This window comes from Alosa pseudoharengus, unplaced genomic scaffold (assembly GCF_046254945.1).
Source record: "Alosa pseudoharengus isolate Yale_2024_CS ecotype anadromous, Long Island Sound unplaced genomic scaffold, YU_APseudo_1.1 YU_APseudo_1.1_scf_4, whole genome shotgun sequence".
Lineage (NCBI taxonomy): Eukaryota > Metazoa > Chordata > Actinopteri > Clupeiformes > Clupeidae > Alosa > Alosa pseudoharengus.
This window is the reverse complement of record NW_027468774.1, coordinates 23,103,474-23,126,267: the sequence shown is the minus strand read 5'-3', so window position 1 is coordinate 23,126,267 and position 22,794 is coordinate 23,103,474. Positions and strand designations below refer to the sequence as shown.

Genomic DNA, 22,794 nt, shown 5'->3' with positions numbered 1-22,794 from the left:
TGGCCCTTATTCAACCCCATTCTTGCTTGATTTCCTCTTTTCTCAGAAAGATCCTATCTTATTGGCGAAACAAGCCATAAGCCTCCCATACTGACACATTCTTGACAGAACTCACAAGCGTCAGCAATTTTTTTCCCCCCCTAACTGACACAAAAAGGGAACTTGGGGTATTTAAACAAGAATTGGAAAACACAGATGATTTGCAGGCTTGAATGTTTAACCTACTTCCAAGGAAACACACTTCTAAAGCTGCCAGTAAACAAAATGACAAATTGCAGTATTTAAAACTGAATTAGACAAGTTACCAATTTGACCAGGTTTCACACGATGATGATTATCTAATGACAGACTTGTTATTAAATAGTAATTTATAGTCTGCAGACCACACAAGTGGATGCGGGTATAATTGCTCTATAAGCACTCAGACTTACACTATGTTAGATTAATGACAGACTTTATAATAAAGTCTGCAGAATGCAACATCTTGTGAATTCCCAGTTTGTTTCATACGGACACAACTGAGGATGTCCTATTGCTTTGCCACGTGTTGCAACTCACAAACACATAAACCCTTGATCCCCTTTCACTTTTCCCATTCTGTCTTACTGCACTCATTTCCCACAACAAAGCCTGTAACATGCAACATGTCTGTCAATGATTAAAATGTGTTGTAAGGAACTGGAGACTCAGCAACAACTGCAGAACACTAAACCATATTCAGCTATGTTAATGTGAATCATTTAGGTACATCATGTGTTTGTTTTTTTTAATTGTTCAAATACATAATGAAAAACTCTCCCTGCTTGTTCTTCACGCTTGTGCTGAAAGCATAAAGTTGTAATCTACTTACTGTTTCAGGTGTTTTGCAAAATGGTGAATCCACTGGATTACACCAAATAATATAGGACTTTCATTCGCTCTCAACCTGTAGATGGTATACATGGTTGAATATTTTATTTAATAAAATGTGTCATGAGTATATACATATAGGTAAATATGTGCTGAGAATAATGGGGCCTATGTACATGACAATTCTGAAAGAAGTGATATTAGCATGAGCTAACTTTCAATCAACTATTTCAATACAGAATAGGAGTATTGTACTTGGTATTGCATTGCCATTGTATTAGCACTGTCATTGCAGACTCACTTAAAAAACAGTTTGATAAAAGAAAAAAAAAACTTGGTTTCAATTCCCTGATTTCCAATATTTAATATCAGCACTTGCATTCTTCTTTTTCAAGCCGTCAGCTTGTTAAAGACTAAAAGACTTGATTACTTATTTCATGCTTTTCTTTAATAACAAAGTCCTTCCATTGCAGGGTATAGCTGTTGGCAGGCTAAAACGGAGTCCAAAAGCAAAAATGCATTCTCTGACAGGCGTAAAATTGAATACCGGTTTAACAGCCAGTTTGAGCTTGCAGCTCTGAATGAAATACTCAAATACTTCATGACAACTGGGCAGCAGTGTTGTGCCAAATTAGCTTTGGTATGACAGTACCACTTTAGTTCTGTCTTTTGAAGCAACAGCTAAAAGTGATTTTATTTCCAGTATTGTCATGAAAAGAAAAGCAAGTAGGCCTAAAATGATGCAGATTAATTCAAATGTGCATAGGTTGTATGCCATAGCCAGTGTTTAGAGTCTTGTTAACACAAATTATTTTTTACATTTGCTACAAAATGAAAAAAAAAATCAGAAAGTTTCTGAAAAGTCATTACTTGTATAATATTAATTAAATGTTGTACAAGGTTATTCAAAGATCCAGGGAAGTATATTGTTGCAGACTCCTGAAATCCTGCAGGTTAGCACCTCTGTTCACACACAACTTCAAATAAGTGAATGTTTACTGCCACCTGTAGTTGGGTGTGAGATCACTTTGGAGTCCAGTAATGTCAGCAAATACTGACCAATAATGCTAAGATCTGGTGCTGGAGAATGCTCAATGGACCAAAGTATTAGACCTGTCAGTAAACTGTACAGAGAAGCTTAATGGAAAAGAAGACCTGTTTTAATTGCCGAGACCGCATACCTGCTGTTAGTGTGATAGACAAGGAGTAGAATGTTATATGCCTGAAATTGTGTTGTGATCTTTGTGACATGTTTTAAAAGTCAACATGATTATCCAAATACGAGATGACCGGCTCTGGTGGCTGAGGCTAAAGCAGCTTGTTTGGTAATTAGGTCCAGAATCTTCAGTCAGGCAACTACAGACTCACGTGACATCCCCGTCATGCAGTATATTCCCTATCTACTGAGGGGTAAAGGTTAATAGTATTATGTTCTATTTTTTAATATTCTATTTTTTCTGAAGTTATTAAAGTATGCGAGTGCCAGAACATCGAACATTTACTGAAGTATTATTGTAGGGTTATATTTTTTTTAATTATTATTGATGATCCTGTCAAAAGCTTTATATGCAATACAATGTATATGTCCATTTTACAAACATATATGATGTGGACACATCACATAGTACAAAAGTGCTTCATATTGTAGTCAGTGCTACCACTCAGACCTAGAGTGCTGTTTTACAGTGTGAGGGCCAGTTGGATCTCAGCTCTGTGTTGATGTAGTAGTATAGCCATGCCACAAATGGAAATACTGTGATTCCAACAGCAGTGGACAATCTGATTATTCCAATTCCATCCCTACATATAAAGAGAGAAACAAATAGAGGTTATTAAAACAAATGGCTAAAATGGCTGCCTTTTGTGGTGTTCTTCTTGCCAAAGACAGAATCAACACATTTGGCAGCCCTAAAAATACATACCTAAAGTTGGCACCCTACTTGAAAATTATACTTCAGAAATACTGATTTGAGAGAAGTTGCATTAATTAAGTTAAAGACATCTTTGTGTATCAAAGAAACCCTTACCTTCCTGAATGTCTACATAGGAGAAGCCAAGTAACCGTTAACATGAGACCAGAAAATTCTCTAAGAGGGTACAAAGGAAAACATACCTTTCAACTATACTTAACAATGTCAATTGTTTCAATAATACATTGATTATCAAAATATAAATTTAACTAATGACAACAATTACCTTCCCTCCTCTTGTTGGAAAATATCTGTGATGCCTTCTTTGAAAAGTATCCATCCCAACATGGCACAAAAAGTAGTACCAATAAGGACATAGAGATCAGATACTCGTCGCCAGATTAAATTCTCTGCAAAGTAATATTACTTATTCTTAATCCATTTGAGAACAGTTTGAACCAGAATCAAAACCATCCTAAACAGTTGGGCCTACACCCTAAAACAGGGGTTCCCAAAGTGGGGGTCGCGACGGCGAGGGGTGGGTCGCGAAATTATTTCCATAAATCAAATAAATTTGGAAAAAATAAAATTCAGAAAAATTATGAGTGGATAAGATCACGATTCACTGTAACCACCGCAAGTCATCTGTCAGCCGGCATGGAGGACGCACTGGTTGAGCGGTCATGCGACCGCACTTTAAAGACAGATTTTAATTCCAAGACGCTTGCTGAGTTCTGGATTTCAGTCGAGAGGGAATATCCACAGCAAGGCCGTAGTCATGATGTCAACATTGGGGGGGACCAAATCTGTGGTGGGGTCTGAGGGACCCCCAAACATAATTTCAATACATTTCCTACCATGCAAAAATATTTTAGTCGTTAGGTCAGTCAATTAGGTTATTCCAAACTTTTGACGGACATAGGCATGGCATGGATGGATTATGAACCCCTGGACACAGATACCCCCCCCCCCCCGGTGAGTTTTGTGAGAAGGGTGGAGAAGAAGCAACTTCCATTTGTGTTCAAAATGTATAATTTAAAAGAAATTACAAACTAGAGTATCTTATGATAACCTCTATATTACACAGAATGTGGTTCTTTGACTTAGCCTATTACTTACACCTGAAGATTGTTTTAAACTAAGGCTTAGACTCATAGGTTTGGAGCCTAATAAGATTTTGTCTTTTAATTTAGATTTTATTATGCTGGCGGCTAATCACACAATTTTAACATAGTTTGAAAGGGACAGGATTCTGGAATAGGCTACTAAGACAGGCCCCTCTTCTGTCTGACCCATGTTACCCCTGTATGCATTATAGACTGTCTTCTGACAGAAATGACGTTTTGTGCCAACATGTAGAAACACTAGGCCTACTACAGCCTTTAATTGGTGAATGGAGGTGCAAATTCCTTTCTTTGGTTATTGTCCGCGATTCACATTAACTGTAGGCTATCACGTACCACATTTGATCGTTTTGCCTGCATGGATGCGCGATTGAGTGCGCATCTAAATAATATGCAGATGCAACAATCATTTCTAAGAGGCCTATAAACGGTAATTTCTGGCATTACTACTAGCATATGAATGCATTATTTATGTTGAAAGACGTGAAAGAAATGACACAGGCTTGCACAAATTCATCATTTAAAATAAAACGTTTCACTTTGGCTATCATTGCGAGAATAGGCTACAATATGGAAAATGTTCCCTTTCAGTCTGATCAGCTCCAAACATGTATGGGATTTCCTTAGCTTGTGCTACACCTTTTCAAGAAGTTTTGTGAAAATTGTACCAGTAGCTTTTGCGATATTGTTAACAGCCCAACCTCACCGCAGGGTGCAGTAAATGGAAGCGTTTGATAGCTCACTCCACTAACGAAAAACGGAAAATCACCAGGACAAACCACTCAGGGGTGTAGGCTACTCTGGAACCATAGGTCACTAATTTGTGCGTTATTACGTTTGATTACATTTCAGATACAGTACGTGTTGGTTTCCTGTAGTGTAGGCCTGGTATAGCGCTTTATTCTTGTTTTTTTTATGTCCGAATATTGGGGGGGACATTTTGGTCATATTTGAATATTGGGGGGGACACGTCCCCCTCAATGTCTATGGTGACTACGGCCCTGATCCACAGCTATCCAAGGCCGCGATGGACGTACTGACGCCGTTTGGCTCCACATGCTGTGCGAAAAGACTTTCTCTGCACTGACATATTAAAAACAAATATCGCGTCTAAATGTGGAGGATGATCTCCGTGTGGCCGTCTCCACAATTAAACCAAGAATGGACTTGCATCTCATTAGATGAGATTAACGCTGAAACATAGTTGCCAAAATGTAAATTTGCGCAGCAACAATATATGTTTACAACAGTTTGTGGATATTACCCTGACTGAGATAGCAACACCAAAGAGTTTTTTGTACATTAAAATATTGTTTCCAAAATCATCAACTCGTAACAGGGTGATAGCACTGCATTCTCTTCGCGACCCTCTATCGGCTATAACCTCACTGCAAGTTCGCCAGATCGGGTAGCGGATCTGTAGTTCGATGGAATGAGACATAAGAAACTACAAATTTGACTTGCTTCTGATGTCGCAATACATCATACTTTCATAAAATCATGCAACGTACTCTACCTTGTCTGTAGACATTATTTCCAAAGCCAGTGCTGGATAAACAAATAGCGTGCGTGCGACAGGAAAAGTGCTTTGGTGTTGCTTTAAAATGGAAATTAAAGTAATGTTTCAAAGTTGCACTCATATTACATGGATATTATTTTTTGACTAAGGTATTCTGCTTTTATCATATAGTAAAGTTCTATAGGCCTATGTAAAATCATAACAGGCTGCTCTGTTCTTTTATGTTGTCGTTAAGCCCGTGTTTGGATAAGCCTAGTGCGTATGGCCGGTGCGCACATTTTATTTTATTTTTTGAGTCACATCCAGGGATAGTGGGGGTCGCCAGTCTCTGGCACGGTTATTTTGGGGGTCGCGGGCTGAAAAGTTTGGGAACCCCTGCCCTAAAAGACGACGCTGTTGTACTATGCAATTATACCACTAGATGGTAGTATATCCTCAAGGCTACTAGGAAACCCATGGCTGTTGTTGACTGTTTAGTCAGAGGACTTTGGTTCAGTAGGCTGGCTGGCTAGCTATCATCAGTGCACCTTTCACTGTCATTTTACATGCATGAGGGGATGATTTCTCTGAATTAATTCAAGTATTTACTAACCTGTTATGTGTGGATGCCAGCTAACGATTAGGGTCAAACATGCTGGAATGGCATAGCCGACCTAAACCACATGGACGCCAGTCGGTCAGGTTATTTAAGTGTTTTTTTTCTTTTCGAAATTGATTGATAAAAAGAATTAATAAATGTTTACAACGTAAACAATGCCTACCATCCACAGTCCTGCATCTGGGTCGTTAATCTGTCGAGACATTAAAAGGTGAGATAGTTACAGAGTACAGACACCCTATTCGATCATTTTAAACGAAGTAAAGCACAGCCATAGTGAAGGCTATATATGTTACGTGAGACCTAAATAAAAGTTGAATGATGAAATAGTATTCACGATTAACGCGTGAATCCTTCCTCTGTTTGGGGGATTCGAAGTAGGCTACTTGCCTGCACATAAGTCGCTAGACCAAAAAACAGCGACATAAATAAGTTGCAGATCCTCCAGACATTCTGAAGCAAGAACGGTCGGTGCTTCATCGCGTTTAGGTAGACGGGCTCTGATACAAAGTTTGACAAAACAGTTCACTTTCCCCACGGTCATGGAAAACCCGGATCTGTTCAAAAACTTTCCCAGGAACATGGGAGTTGAAGTTTCTGAAGTCAAGTGATGTGGCTGTAGAACTACCCGCACAGAACTGGAATTCTAGAAAATGTATTAATGTCTTAGTTGTCACGCTTTGCACTCTTTTTGGAGTCTAGAGATTAAATCATAATATACTCAATATAAAATGTGAGGTCACGGCAGCATTCAGACATTAGTAGCCTACATATTAAAGGTCAAAAAATATGTCAACGTGTGGCAGCTCTTGACTGTCCTCCATAAACAAGTCACGCGCGGGTGTTCCCGTCCCACACTGAAGATACACTTCTGGATAACTGAAATGACTGAGCTTCGTGGGTGTGCAGTGCTGAGTGTTGAAGCTAGGTGTCCTGTGTCTGCTATGGAATGGACTGAAACTGGATTACAGTCCATGCTATTACTGTCTTAGCTAGGAAGCTTGCTAACCAAACCGTCTGACCCCGTTTAGCGGCAAGATACGATTACATTTATAGCTTTAGTAGTAACAACAGTGGGACAGGTTCGGTGGAGCTCTCTTGCTGTGTCTTGTCTCCTGTCTTGAGCGTAGGAGGTGAAGTTACTTTCGGGATCTGCATTGCAGCCTAGTGCTGCTGCTGGAATTCATACACAATGGCGACTCCCAGCCCCAGCAACTCAACATCTTCCAGCCACAACAACAGCAATAACGCAGGATCTACAGCAACAATACATCACCACCAAGCCCAGTCTCAACACATAACAACTATGAGCAGCATGCAGGGTAAGATGAAGGGAAACAAAGAGGCTATGATCATGTTATGAATAACAACGCGCGAAGTTGTTGAACTCTGCTTCTGCTAACGTTAACGTTAACGTTACACCAATATGTATGTTAGCTTGCTACTAGCTGAGCAGAAATTACGTTGATAGTGTCATAAGAAACCTCACGAAGTAGCATCTGTAACCAGCTACCCTTACATTTAGATAGATTCTTCATGTGTTTTAGCTATGTTACTTACTATTACCTTAATGGTTATGTAGCTAGGATTAACGTTAATATTAACGTTACTGTTTATTATTATGTATTATTATTATTTTTATTATTATTCTTTAACGTTAGCCTAGGTACGTTATGACAGCCCGACGATGGTAACGTTAACGTTAGGGTGTTAACGTTACGGTGAATTGCCGTCTCGTTTGTTTATCTATGCTATCCAGCAATGTCACAGTTTACCCAATGGACTGGGATCTTGGTAACATAAGATAGGCAAAACTACCTACAGTAATATACTTAAGTTAGCTAGCTTCGGCCAGTCATCTCTAGCAAACCATATTTGGTTGACCAGTTTACCTTGCCGCTAACGTCAGCTAGTAGATACTGATTCACACAACACTGTTCATTAACGTTACGGCATTCCAATCAGTTGATTTAGGTTTTAGACTACAGTGACGTTAACGTTATCTGCTTGATTATGAAGAGTGGCAATTGCAAATTAGCAAAATAATTCATCAACGACATTCAGGCATTATTAACGTCAATGATGGGTATTATTCTACCATTCAGAGGATAAACTACATTTGCTAGCTTAACGTTACTAGCTACCACGACCAGTATGAAATTAGGTAGCAGCTAACGTTTGCATGCTAACGTTAATAACGTTGATGTTTATTTTGGATTTTTAGCACACCTTTTACTCAGAGATGCATGGCCAATGTTATGATATATCATCAAAAGACCACCATACTTAAACCATGCTGGCTAGTTAACAAGGTTGAGTGGAATCAACTCAACGCTTATCAGTTAGGGCTAACGTTAGATCTTTAAATGGTTTGCGCCCCTGCAAAGTGCAAATTTGTTTAGGCTAAGATTAAGCTTTCAGGTACTTTGTGACTAACAGTTAACGTTAAGCATACCAGGGTTACTAACTAGCATTTAATTATTCATTTGAGAATAAATTGTTTGTTTTTACAACATAAATGTTTCATTTTAACTTACAGAAACCAACACATGCTGGAGATGTCAGTGTGATACAGGTAGCTACTGTCAATGTTAATTTTCATAGCTAACGTTAGAAGCAGCTTAGAGTTGTAGAGGTACAGTGACTGTCCCAGACTGTATGCAATTGGCATGGGGTCACTTTAGCATTACATAGTACTGCAGCTTAACAGCATGTCTGTGCAAATTTGTGACGGAAAAGGTTAATGAGCAAACAATCACCAGGAGTATTTATTTTATTCGTAACCAAGGACATCCGGGCTTTCTGAGAACTCCCCGTGGCAACAAGGTTAGCAAGTTAGAACGGCAAAAGAAAGCTGAGCACATTTGATATTCCAGTAAACTGCCCATGGAAATTACCCATAGGAGATTTTCATCAACTTTCTGTCTGCCTTCCTTCCTTCCTTATTCGCTACCTCCTGTGCCATAATTGGAAGTTTTCCCATATATTTTCATATTTCCTGCTATGAATCTTCCAGGCTCGGACTTGGGAGCTAACTTCACCAAGGTAAACATGTTAACAAAACATACCTGGCTGGCATAGCCTGGCTGACACCAGACCGCTTCTCAAATCTCATTTTAGATTGAGAATGGGTCTGGGAAAGCTTCATTGACAACTTCCAGGGGCGCATAACGGTAGTGAAATTAAAGTTAAATTGGTGCATTAAACTCTTTATCAAATCATTTCAGAAGTGCAAACACATCTGTCTTGTAAACAAAGGTTTCAGATGCAGTTATTTACTAAATTCTAAAGAAAATACACATCCATATCTGTTTATTCCTGTCCCCAGCAGCGCTGCCATTGATTGTGTGAATGTTCTACCCATCTGCATAATATAAGGCCTCCGTGCCGGATTAGTGATTGGATCCTGGGTTTTCAGTGATTCGGAAACGGGCATCAATGGGATCCTTTGTAGAGTGACTTGCAGAGCAAATTCAAATTTGCTAACAGGTTCATCTGGGTTCACCCAGGCTATACCTTAAATCCTTCCATCATTCCCACACACACTCAAAACGTTATATTGCTATATTTGCGCAGCATTTTGAAAACAGGCTGGCCTCATAGAGTCTTGGCTATATGTAAAGGACTGAATATTTGACATCAGTGACTTACTCGATGTTAACAAACACAATGTGCACTTGCAGTTACTCATAGTGCATTTGTAATTATGACGAGTGAGTAGGCTATGGCACAGGAGGAAGGGAATAACAACCCCATATAATGTGTAATTTAGTTTAATGAAATCTATCAGATTTATTGCATGTAATCCGTCTTAAGAATGTTTTCACCAAAGATTCTAGAGCGTTCTGATCATGGCTTTCACATAGTCGTGGTTGCTAACCTCCTTTATGTAAAGTGTTCTCAGAATGTCTGGATGTCTGCGGTTATAGGCTACCTATCCCAGGAGCTGATGTTCTTTATTTCTGGATATGCGTATGAATTTTGTCCAGAGCAAGTGATAGTGGTTTAGTTTAGTGATTTAGTATCTTCAGACAAAAAGATTTCCCAGATTTACACATCTTTCAAAGTAATTCTGCTCTGAAATGTGAGACATTCAAATGACCATCTCTCAGATTGACAAGAGGGCATCACTCAACTCACCCATTCCTTACTTATGATGGCTTGTTTGTTAGATAAATGTCAAATTTAAACAAACATTGGAGTTTGTTATGGTAAATGTTTAACCATGGGATGCTGTAGGCCTACAACATGTAGGCCTATAAGCTTTACTCAGGCTAAGCTTATTAGATAATTTTAATGAAATATTGTGGCATTTCAAAATTATGTTGGTGTTAGTGGTCACAATAAATGATTGTAAAAAAGAATATACTTTACACATTATCTACAAATATTATATAAATATGCTTTTTAGCTGTTAGGGCACTGATATGAAAAATCAATCTCTGTTTGCACCAATAGTAACCAAGAAGGGCTGTTTTACTTGACTGATTTGTCTTTTCATGTTTGCGTCATTATGTCACTGATTTTTTGTGTGCGTGTGTGAGTGGCACTGAAACCTATTTCCTCCATGATGTTTTTCTTTCCCTACTTATTTGCTACTGACTACCCTAACCTTCCTGATTTGACGCTGAACAATGGTGAGCTGCCCCAAGAAAGTAACCTTAGCTATGACTTTTCATCTTTCTTCTTGCCCGTCATGATGTATATATATATTTTTACCATGGTTCCTTTTCTTCATCACCTTTTTTCATTTTAAGTCTTATGTAGTTCCCTTGCACACTTGCTCTGCTGAATGCAAGTTATGTCATAGCTCAAGTAGTTCCTGATTGTTTTTGTTTGTTATGTGTGTTCTCTGTTTTGCATGTAATATTTATGATACATTCTCTCTGATGTGGACACCCAACATAAATGCCAATTGATTCACTGACCCAAAAGTTAAACATTGAAATTGAAAAATGTTAAGATTTGGAACCGAAGGAACACAGAGGGCCTTAATATAAAAAAATAAAGCTAATTTAATAACTAGGCAAGATCTATTTGATAATTTAATATCATGAGCAAGATCCTAAGCACAGAGGTCAGCGGGTCAGCTCCATTCTCCCACACGCCTCACAATAGCTTTAGATCATGCACGAGACACTGCTCACTGAATGACTTTGCTCTTTTGCCCATCATTTTAAATAGAACCCAGAGTGAGATAGGTCAACTAGCCCACTGCCTCTGCGTAGGATAAATGAAGCAGTGCTCTAGCTGTAGGATAATGGACTGAACAAGGTAGTTTACCTCATAGTCTAGGGCAGGTGGGCCTAGTTATGTAGTCAGTTGAATACCAAGTATTGACACCAGGCCATTGGAATACTGTTTTCTTTTTACCAACAGTATTTGTCATTGAACAAAGTGCCTTAGGGATGTGTTTCCTGTGCTGTGCTGCCAGCTATGGTGCAGTTTTTTCAACCCAGCTGCCACATATTCACCAATCACGACAGCCTGATGAAACAAAATAGTTAATTTGTCTGGGCCCTGGGAAACGTCAGTCAAATGACCTTGAAAATATGGTTAGGCCAGGGTTAGATGAAATGAAGTTAGCAATTCTTTGACCGTTTTTATGTGTTTACGTGGAGTAATATTCTTTTAATTAATTAGCCTAATTTTGTAGGTGGCTAGCTGTGACCGTATTACCTCCCCAGAGGACAAGGGGACAGAGGCTTGTAACTTGAAATAAGTTACTTTGGTTTTGGGAAATATTTTTTAAAAAGATCAAAATGAACTGTTTTCTTCTCACCTCCAGGGTTTCAGATAAACCTGTCTGGAGCTCCCCAAAGTAAGCCAATCCTTTTGTTGCTACAGTACCCACAGTTGTCAACACTTTGTTTCGCCTGATGGCCTGGTATGGGGAGTCTGGTCTCTGTTCTACACTAATCCAAGTGACGATCTGGGGGTCTTGTAGGCTTGTGCCGGTGCAGATGTGACCAAAGAGACACACGATGAATGGTAACAATTACCCACTTTCCAGAGTTAGTGCTCGGAAGCCTTTGAGCTAGAAGCTTTTTGTCTTCTCCAAACTGAAGAATTTAGAAGAAACACTACTGAAAAACACATTCAAGTGTGTTGATTGAAGATCTAGGTTTAGCTAGACAAGGCAATCAGCAGGACTGCTTGTTGTTTTTGGCCGCATCTTATTTTCAGAGCAGGTATTGTTTCAGGAATGTTGCATAGCTGTATAATATGAAAGCTCATCATCAATCTTTGACCAATATTTATTTACCATTTTTCCATTGCGCCAAATAGTTTCAGTGGTATGATCAGAAATCGGCACAAGCCTAGGGCAAAGAGCTTCCATTGACATTGGGCCACCCTGATTTGTAGCCCTGGATAATCTGATGGCGACATGGTCCTCTTGATTAAACCAATGACATGCCAGTAGATCTCCATGGGACCAAGTTTGCCATCGAATGAAATAATTTGATCAAATCTGCATGTGATCTAAAGTGCTTTCTCCCCCTTTCATTTTATCTTTGTAATGGAAGCTCTACAAGAGGTTTTTTTCACCCTTGGTCTCAGTTTTAGACTGCTTAACACTAACCAGCAAAGCAAGTAGGCTAATGCTTGGGAGTTGTCACAAAGTAGTTTTTTTTTCTTTTCCTTCTTTCCAGTTTGCATTTTGTTGGTTTTTTTCCTTTTCTCTCAAACATCACAACGAGTATTTGGCATGAGCACTAAACAAACCCTGGCCTGTTGAGACATGGAGGTGCTTGCAGAGCAGAGCAACACAGCGGAGATTCTAGTCCAACCCATGCATTCTTGTGGCATGCCCCCGGAGGAAAGGGAACAAACAGCATTATTTGCTCTCAAGGTGAAGTCAAAGCTCCTCTGAGTCTCTCTGTGGGACACCCCCCACTCCAAACAGACCAGATTGTTATTACCTTAGCCTAACCTCTGCTTTGGAAAAACACACATAGCCAGACGGGACAGAATTTTCCTCTGTGGTAGGCGATGGGTGCATCTACAGAATACCAAGAGGCTGCAAGTTATACTTTGAGAGGGATTATTAATTCTTTTAGGTAGGCCCATGCCCCATGTCATGTATTTACGGACCTGATTGAACATGACCGTTGTTGTGCATGTCAGATTATTATATCATATCAAAATATATGCAGGTTTCTGTTTTGCAGAGAAGGCCCTAATTTGATCTGCCTTTGGAATTGATGTGGGGTTAAGATGACTTTGTGAGAGAAATCGCAGAAATATGAGCTTTGTCTGCAAGGTTCATATGGCTGTACCAGAGTGGAGAAATACATTTACATCATAGACATATCGGAACACTTGTGAGTGATTGTCTCAGCTACACGGCTGACTGTTCTGTTCTGAACCAGTCGTTCTCAGACTCTTGCCATTTTAATCTAGCATTTCACCTCTACAACCTTAGCAACCAGAGAGAAGTGATCAGTCATAAGCACGAATACACTGCTTGTTATGCCACAGGCCATAGAGAGCACTGTTATGTTATGCCACAGGCCATAGAGATTAGAGTAATGTGGCCTTCTCTTCTGCTTGACATATTTAGCCAAGTCTTACTATTTGACAAGTTAGTGAGGTGTGGCCTGACATGAATCAAATCAGCTTTCCTCTTCATGGTAATTGGCTCTGCATTGATTAGTGAGTTAACTGATCAGGCTGTTCTGCTGTGTACAAATTAGTCATATCCTTGCAACCTGTCTCACACTGAATTTGACGAGACAATTTACAAAACTTGACCTTCCTTGTCAACAGTGATGGAAGTGGAAAATTGAGAAGGGTCATTTGTTTTGTCTCTGGTCATTTATAATTGCTTGGAGTGGGTAAGTATGTCCATGTTGGAAAACTGCAATGTTGAAGAGAAATACTAATTGGCCATGTTTTCTCCTGAAGCACGGGGAAGCCTGTATCATGGCTGTGGTGGAGGTGGCGGTGCATGCTGGTATTGGGTGACTTGGGTGGCGTCCTTTCAAATCATTGTGTGTTTGGTGGTTCAGTTTGCATGAGTTTTGTCCTTGTCACCCAAATACCAAGTAGTCTGCCATGCAAGTGGTATTTTTTTGTAGTATTTTATTTACACCTATCATACCTTGAGTTGAGTGACCCCCCCCCTTCACTATTTCTTGATTGGTGTATGGTGTTTGCTGTTTGCTACACTCTTTCCCTATAAGTTCTCAGTGCTCTTGAAGAGTCGTAGCTAACGCTCTGTGCTTTCTCTGTCAGGCAAACGCAAAGCACTGAAGTTAAATTTTGCCAATCCGCCAATCAAACCTAGCACCAGGTTCACGCTCAACACTGCTCCGCCCCCTTTCCAGAATCCACACATGTAAGTAAAACCTCAGCTTACATCTTCCTCCCATGCTGTTCTTCTCTTCTCTTCCTCTTCTTCTCCTTGTCCTCCTCCTTCCCTCTACTCTTACTTTCATATATTCATTCTTATTCCCTCCCCTGAACCAATTCCTCTATCTATCCATCTGTTTATCCTGTCATCCATACTCGTCATATCCCCAGCCTTTTCTTTATTCTTTTCTTGTTTACCATGTTCACTGTAACTCCATCAGTCAGTGTTGTGTATCAGAAGGGACCTTTCATTTGCTAACTATTTCTCTTCACCCTTCCTGCTTGGTTTTGTGGGGTTCAGAGAGCGGCTGAGGGGAAGCATCGAGTCTTCGGGGAAGCTGAAGATCTCGGAGCAGCTCTGCGACTTCACTGCAGAGGACCTGAAGGACCTGGGCGAGATTGGGCGGGGTGCGTATGGCTCTGTCAACAAGATGGTGCACAAGCCCAGCAACCAGATCATGGCTGTCAAGGTAACCCTTCGCCCAGGCTGCATGGTTTAGTTTCAGCTAAAGCAATGCTAGCTTTGTGGAATTGCTGTGTGGGTCAGCTGTGATGTTCATGAAACATTAATGTTTTACTGATGTTGTGCACTTCAAATGGCAGAGGATTAGGTCAACAGTGGATGAGAAGGAGCAAAAGCAGCTGCTGATGGACCTGGACGTGGTCATGAGGAGCAGCGACTGTCCATATATCGTCCAGTTTTATGGGGCACTTTTCAGAGAGGTCAGGCAGAATTTGCACTCAACTCTTGCATGCATCTACCACTAATGCTATCTATAGCGATGTCTATAGCAATGCCTCCACAGGGTACTAAACCTGCAACTGACCGCAACGCCAAAGAGCCAGTTGGTATGGCAGTCAGAGTGCATACACAGTTAGAGTGACGGTACTCCGTCACACTGCCCTCCCCTTTGGGAAGCTTGCCCATGTAATTCATGCGCACTGGCATCCCTCACGCAACCACCAGCCGTACTTCTCCTATCCCAGGGTGCCCCACACACATGCTTCACCCATTTCTGGGGTCCCTCACACCGGGGTAAACCCATCCTGTGGGGTCCCTCATACGATTCACACATTGGGCAAGCTTCCGATGACCTCACGGCAAGCCATCCCATTTTTGACACCATATGTAGCGAAGGGAGAGAGCAGTGACCCCACCCGGTCTTGAACCTGGGTGTCCAGGGTACTAAACCTGCAACTTGACCGCAACGGCAAAGAGCCAGGCTCGGTGGTATGGCAGTCAGAGCGCATACACAACTGTAGTGACGGTACTCCGTCACACGATCATGAAGTATATTACAGTAGTCTCATAATAGTGCATTTAATACGGACTGAAGACATTTGACCAAGTCCATGGGTTATGTGTATGAGGTATGAGTTTGTATGTTATATTCTGGGTTGGTGTCCTGTACAGTATATGGTTTAAATGTGCCGTGTGTAAGAATTGAGGTAAAAATATCCAAAAAATGAGCTACACGCATCAAAAGAATGAGAAGAAATAAGGGCGATGATGTCATTAAAAAAATGACAAGGTATAGTGCTGCAGAGATATCAACCTGAATTAGCATGCTAAATTACTAGCCACAGCCCGACAGGTGTCATAATACCAGTTTCGGCCATGGGAGGCGGTATGCGGGCAACATAACCGCCAGCCAAACTGTTATACACTTTTCTCGGTTGTTACTCTAGGGTAGACCAACTCACTTTCTGGAGGTATACTGCCCCCATCTTTTATACAATGTGGAGTATGAATTGATTTTTTGGCGAAAATTACACATGGCACCTTTAAGCCTAGTCCGAGGCTTTTTTTTTCAGTGGAGATTTTAATTGAAGTCAAGGAGTAGGGAATGGGAGACTGACCCTTTGAGTACCGTATTATCTGATGTCTATGCTGTGGATGTTGTTTGTGTTTTTGAATTCCAGGGAGACTGTTGGATTTGTATGGAGCTCATGTCTACCTCATTGGACAAATTCTACAAATATGTATATGGTGAATTAGATGATGTTATTCCTGAAGAAATTTTAGGCAAAATAACATTAGTTGTAAGTCCATATATTTTTTTTATTAATCAATCATTTAAATTGAACTATTTCATAGTGAATTTGGCACAGCGACTTCAAATGAAACACTTATCAATGTCTTCCATATGCTTATCTTACAGACTGTGAAAGCACTTAACCACTTAAAAGAAAACTTGAAAATAATTCACAGAGGTAGGACAAATGTTCTGAATCTAAATCTTATCTTGCTGTGTGTGACTTATTCACTTTGACTTATTCGGTATGTAGATATGGGACTTCCTCTGTCCCATACTGTTGCTTATGCCTGGTTCATCTATGTGCTAGACATTTCAAATTAATCTTGTCTTGTGATCTGTAAATCCACTGAGTCATTCAGTGGTATATATGGGAGTGTAAAGCTGACCATTGTCATACTTTCTGAACATAACGGACCTCATTTCTCTCTCTCTCTCTCTCTCTCTCTCTCTCTCTCTCTCTCTCTCTCTCTCTCTTAACTTCCTCTCAGACATAAAGCCATCCAACATTCTCCTGGACCGGAATGGCAACATTAAGCTCTGTGACTTTGGCATCAGTGGCCAGCTGGTGGACTCCATAGCCAAAACCAGAGATGCTGGCTGCAGACCTTACATGGCTGTAAGTGGTTTATGTATCCTCCCCACAAGTGTTATATTTTACATTTCCCCCTTTTTTCAAATCACACTTTCAACTAACACTGACACCTTCCCATAGTAAGTGTTTCACAGTGTAATGGAGTAGGTGGTGAGTGTTATAATAATATTTGGTTATTAAGTAATGATGCAATAATAGGCTAATAAATCTTTTTCCGGATCCAACAGCTTTTAGAGACGCTCAGTTTTCTCCATAGACAGTAAAATAAACATTTTTTTTCCGCTATTCAGTGTAGCCTTTAAGAAATCATCCAACTACTCACTACTCGCTACGCCTCAACCTAATAAAATCCTATTTTTCGCGGAAGCCTGCACGTAACCCTTGATTGTATCATTTGGCTGCACAGCTACAGCAATTGCTCTATTAAAGTTAACCGCTTTTGTTTTACCCTCAATAAAACGTGATGGTGACTAGGTTTACGGGTTTATGGTGACTAGGTTTACGGGTTGCAAAACCGGCTGGCTGCGCAAGTAAAAATTTTTTTGGACTTAACGTCCGAAACGTCGGACTTAACAACCGAATAGGGGACTAGGGAGTAGAGGAACAGATTGCTGGTAAGTGAGGTAGATGTTGGTTGCAAAGATAGAGGCGAGTGGCTTGTCTGCTGTGAGATGCAGCTCAGATTTACAAATCTGGGCCACTCCTGGTAGATCCCCAGAGGGAGTTTCCACACTGCCGTCAGCCTCCACAGAAGGCAGAGAGGCACCACCATTCACCAAAAAAAGTACCACTGCACACATCCTCTTAATGCCGTGTGTGTGTGTGTGTGTGTGTGTGTGTGTGTGTGTGTGTGTGTGTGTGTGTGTGTGTGTGGATACTTAATTTGAAGCGGATATATTTGTGTGTGTGCTATATGCAGGGTCTTTTACAGCCACCTGTGGTATTTGGGTTTGGAGGGTGCATGGAGGTCAAGCTTGTTTGTATGTACAGGGTGCTTGATATGTTTATTTGTGTGTGAGCCTCGTGTGGTGTGTGTGACATGACTGTGGAGGTCTCCAACAAGCCATAGCTATGAGCTCAGAGGGTCTTCGTCATCGCCAGATATATCTCTTTCTCCCGGCACTACGCCACGCCGTGACGCAAGTCAGGGAGCACCCCAAATCACCCTCTGTGCTATCTCTCTCTCTCTCTCTCTCTCTCTCTTACTCTCCGTCGCTCTTTCTCCTTACCCCCCCCCCCCCACAAACAGTTTCCATGCTAAATTTGGTAGCAGGGCTGCCAGAACAGCAATTCTCTCTCTCTCTCTCTATCTCTCTCTCTCATGCATTGGTCCCTCCTATCGCCGCCCGGTTCATTCATGGATCTTGGAGAATGGGCCAGTGGAGTCTGGGCTCTCCCCCAGCTCTGAGCTCATCGCCCAGGCATCCCTCAGACACATGGCTTCAGCAGCCCGCCTCCTGCTGTGAAAAAGGCAGCCCAGACCACGCACGGGGAGCCTGTCTCTCAGAGCCCTCACTATGTGGCTTCAGTTTTTCCTCGTTGTTCTTGTCATCAAAGGCCTCATTCTTATTTTGGGTTTCGGAGTCATTGAATAGGTTTATTTATCTCGAGTACCTCATTTATATACTTAAAAGGCACACACACTCACGTACAAATAGAGACATTGTTCATTGTGGTGAGTCAAAGGGTTGCTTAAGGTTACAAATCATTTTAGGACAGTGCTTCTCATAGCCTCGTAGCCTGGTTTTTAGTCAGAATTTCGTTGAGTAATCTTACAATGCTCACATGTTTAATTATATTTGCTTGTACTTACTTGACACCCGGTGCATCTAGCATAAGTGTTAGGTCCATGTCAAGCTCAAGGGATGAGGTTGGTGTGGGTGTAGGTGGTTGTAGTCGCCTGGTGCTGCATTCTCACCAGCGTTACAAAAGAGACTGCTCGCTGTGCCAGCGCGTTTAGGACGCCGTGTTTTTGTGGCGGGACCGTCTGCTTCCGTCAGCCCCTAGCCCTGATTCGCTTCTAAACTTCCTACGGTTAGGTAATGGAAAAAAAACGTGCTGGGTCTGAGACATGCAGAGGCCATGTCGTCGTCCTCCTCCTCCTCCCCTCTCCTCCTCCCCTCCCCTCCTCCTTTGGAGTGTGAGTCAGCGCAGGCCGGTTATATCACGACCGTGTTGGCATGGAGCGGTGAGACAGCCGTGCGGTAGCTGTCAGCTCGTAAACACTCCCAGGGCCCGCAGTCTGCCCCAGTGCTGCGGGGTGACATCAGCTTCTAAAGCAGGCGTCTGGGTGAGCTCATGGAGTGGAGAAGGTGGGGGCACCGGGGGAAGAGCAGGAGGCGTGGTCATGCGGCGCGTGGCTGGAGTACTCCACTGACATCATCGGCACCTTGCTAAACCAGCACACGGCACTGGCCGACTCGCTGGACACTGAGGTCATACAGACAAGCATTCGCAGATGGGCTTCCACTTACATAAAGCCTCAGGATCCACTCTCTCAGGCCGATGTCTGAAGAGGCTAATTTATTTTAGGCGAGGAGGGTCACCTCCGTTTTATTGGAATTGGCTTCCCGATCATTTATTGTTACTGTAAGATATCACTTGACAAAAAAAGCTATACATTTGAACTGGATTATGATGTGGCAGCCGTGGCCTACTGGTTAGCACTTCGGACCTGTAAGGGTTGCCGGTTCGAACCCCGACCAGTAGGCACGGCTGAAGTGCCCTTGAGCAAGGCATCTAACCCCTCACTGCTCCCCGAGCGCCGCTGTTGATGCAGGCAGCTCACTGTGTGTTCACTGTGTGCTGTGTCTGTTTCACTAATTCACGGATTGGGATAAATGCAGAGACCAAATTTCCCTCACAGGATCAAAAGAGTATATATACTTATACTGATGCTGACTAAAGTGACTGTCAAAACTTGTTCAGGGTCAGATGTAATGCTGACCCAGGGATTTAAAGGGAAACTTGGCAGGATTTCCCCCTCTGCTGGAGAAATTGTGCATTATGCTATTTCAAACTGTGGAAAAAGGTAAAGATAAAGCACATGAATTTGTTTACAAGCTAGCAAAACGGTTAGCATAAGTTCGGCAGACAATGTGGATGTTACAAGGTAAGAAACACGAGTTTCTTGTTTCTCACTTCTCTTTCCGGGACGGTAGTCTCAATGTTGCAAGGTTGGTTTTCCGCCTGGGGACGCTAGGGGCAGCGGGAAAAATCACCATTTTCACCGGAACAGGTCATTTAACCATCCAAATGATTTCTAAACGGGTTTATTACATTGAAATAGTTGCCAAGTTCCCCTTTAAAAGAGCTTGAAGGTTTGGAGTTGATATTGTAAAGTTCAAGCCTGACTGACACCAGACTGATTCTGAAAAGAGAATTGGTCTGGAAATCCTTGGTTCACGTCTAATTTCCAAGCGTAACCAGCAGTGAAATTAAAGTGAAGTTGGTATACTAAATTCTTACCAAATGCTTTCCTAAGTACAGTAAACACGTCTTTCTTGAAAACAAAGGTTTTACATGAAGTTGATTAGTCTGTTTCACAGAGAATATTCCTATCGTTTGAAACTGAGGCCTTTAGAGCAGCCATTGGTAGTGACAACCATCCTCCTCTACCGGCCCATAGCAAATAAGGCTTTGATTAGTTCCTTGGTTTTTGGTGATTCGGAAGTCAGCTTCAATGGGAGAATTGCCAGATGGACCTACGGAGCCAATTCAAATGTGCTAACAGGTTCGGTTGGGTTCACCCAGACTAGTAAAGTTCAGAATACGTGACCAATTCCACTCTCAACACAATGTCATCAGCCACAATGGGTGCCTGTTACACATTTTTAATACCAGAACCAATCCCTGGCTGCTCAGTATATCTCATGGCGGTCTTTATTAGCTGATGTTGTGTTGGTGCTAATTTCTGAGGTTCTTCTGCTTTGCTTCCTTTTCAGCCGGAGCGAATAGACCCCAGCGCCTCCCGACAAGGCTACGACGTGCGCTCGGATGTGTGGAGTCTGGGCATCACGCTGGTAAGCACCTTTCTGGTTATCACCAAAAGGGGACTGTGTTTACAATATATCGGTGTGACAAGCACGTTGATTTCTTCTTATAGTCTGAGAGCGTTGTTATAGCGGGATAAGATCTGTGTGTAGCCTACTTACAGAGCAGTCTTTCTTTCGCCGTGTGTGTTTCCTGTTTATGTTTGCGGTGAGCAGTACGAGCTGGCCACAGGCCGGTTCCCATACCCAAAGTGGAGCAGTGTGTTTGACCAGCTGACACAGGTGGTGAAGGGGGACCCCCCGCATCTCAGCAACTCCGAGGAGAGGCAGTTCTCCCCCAAGTTCATCAACTTTGTCAACTTGTGGTAAAAGCACACACCCCTTTACTGTAAAGACATTTTGTTGCGTTGTTGTCATGGGTCATTCTGTTTCCCGAGAACAAGAAAGCAACTTCCCCTGTCTGACTCAGAGAGTAGCTTTGTGAAGCATAAAAGTTCTATGTTGTGGAATTGAATGAGAAATGATTGTAGGATGTTGCTGTCTGCTGTGTGTGCTTGTGACTGCAACTTCCTGCCTGATCGTACAGAGTTTGTTTGCCACCTGCTGGTAAAAAGGGGAACTGACTCTGCATATGATGCGTTCTGCGCCATAATGCTTACCAAAAAAAAAGTTTCCATTGCTTGTAGTAGTGCTTTATATCCATTTTGAAAATGAGCCTCTCTGATATCACAACTTTTGCCTAGGCAACCTCATACCAGACAAATATATATATATATATATATATATATATATTTTTTTTTTTTTTTTGCAGCCTTACAAAGGATGAGTCAAAAAGGCCAAAGTACAGAGAGCTGTTGGTAAGTTCTGTAAGTTCCGGAATTACATGTCGTTGCCTGTTTATTGTTTTGATCTTTCATTAATGACTATCCATTTTGCAGATCTTAGCCTTTTGTTCAGATTTATGTGTTTGGCGTGTTGTAGAAACATCCTTTCATATTGATGTACGAAGAGCGTCGGGTGGACGTGGCCAGCTATGTGTGCCGGATCCTTGATCAGATGCCCACCTCTCCAAGCTCCCCCATGTATGTGGACTGACTCTCCCAAACGTTGGGTAGACACAGAGGAGTCTCCGCCCCATGGAGAGTCTGATCAAAAACAACAAACGACACCGAAGCGACCGTGTAAGGAACGCTTGATCACAAGTTGCAGTGTTAAACAAGACATCCAGTGCGGCAGCAACAACACCTGGTGCAATGCAATTGGTGTTCATTTCAGTTCATTATTGTATAATATCAACACTCACACCTCTGTTGACATCTGTCTCTTTCCCCCTCTCTGTCTCTATTTATCTCTCCCTCTCTTTTTCTGCTCTCTTCTCTCAGACACTGATACAGATATACTTAAGTATAAATAGTAACTGAATGAATATATTATGGTCTTGGCTCATCTCGATGTGAGACCTCATCTCATATGTGGATGCAGTATCGTGATTTTTTTTTAAAAGGAAAAATAAAAACAAATCTGGAATTTTATTTATATGTCAATTTTCTTGTGGAATATATGATTTGGAGAATATTTCAATATGCATACTGGAATCATGCTCTTTTGTGAATTGTCCCACTTCTTTCCATGTATGTGTGATTTAAAGCATTGTGTTTTGTATCTTAATGAAACCTTGCTTCCTAGGGTGTACAGCAAAGTCAAATAATGGAAAGTGCATTTGAGGAATGTTGTGCCAGGCTCCTTTAAGGGGAGCCAAAAGTGTCCCAACTGTACAATTAAATATGTACTGATATAAATAAAAAAGAGAGAGCGA

General features: G+C 41.6%; 2 protein-coding genes across 9 annotated transcripts; one reads left to right on the top strand and one right to left on the bottom strand.

Annotated features, from left to right (window-relative positions):
* Positions 1-7: 7 nt before the first annotated feature.
* tmem220 (transmembrane protein 220) lies at positions 8-6,781 on the bottom strand. Its single transcript, XM_076265355.1, has 6 exons — positions 6,391-6,781; positions 6,164-6,193; positions 5,995-6,055; positions 3,046-3,169; positions 2,877-2,936; positions 8-2,649 (listed from the first exon to the last, which is right to left on the bottom strand). The coding sequence occupies exons 1-6, from the start codon at positions 6,478-6,480 to the stop codon at positions 2,517-2,519; spliced, it is 498 nt and encodes a 165-aa protein (XP_076121470.1). The 5' UTR covers positions 6,481-6,781; the 3' UTR covers positions 8-2,516.
* Positions 6,782-6,925: 144 nt separating this feature from the next.
* map2k4a (mitogen-activated protein kinase kinase 4a) lies at positions 6,926-22,794 on the top strand. Of its 8 annotated transcripts, none has more exons than XM_076265346.1 (13): positions 6,927-7,322; positions 8,540-8,575; positions 11,789-11,821; positions 14,239-14,341; positions 14,657-14,825; positions 14,959-15,078; positions 16,279-16,398; positions 16,518-16,569; positions 16,883-17,010; positions 20,931-21,008; positions 21,195-21,343; positions 21,790-21,844; positions 21,960-22,794. In XM_076265346.1, the coding sequence occupies exons 1-13, from the start codon at positions 7,193-7,195 to the stop codon at positions 22,071-22,073; spliced, it is 1,287 nt and encodes a 428-aa protein (XP_076121461.1). In that variant the 5' UTR covers positions 6,927-7,192; the 3' UTR covers positions 22,074-22,794. The 8 variants fall into 8 exon arrangements, with proteins under 8 accessions (XP_076121464.1, XP_076121467.1, XP_076121461.1 ...); XM_076265347.1 differs by having other exon boundaries at positions 6,929-7,322; positions 21,790-21,835; XM_076265349.1 differs by lacking the exon at positions 8,540-8,575 and having other exon boundaries at positions 6,926-7,322.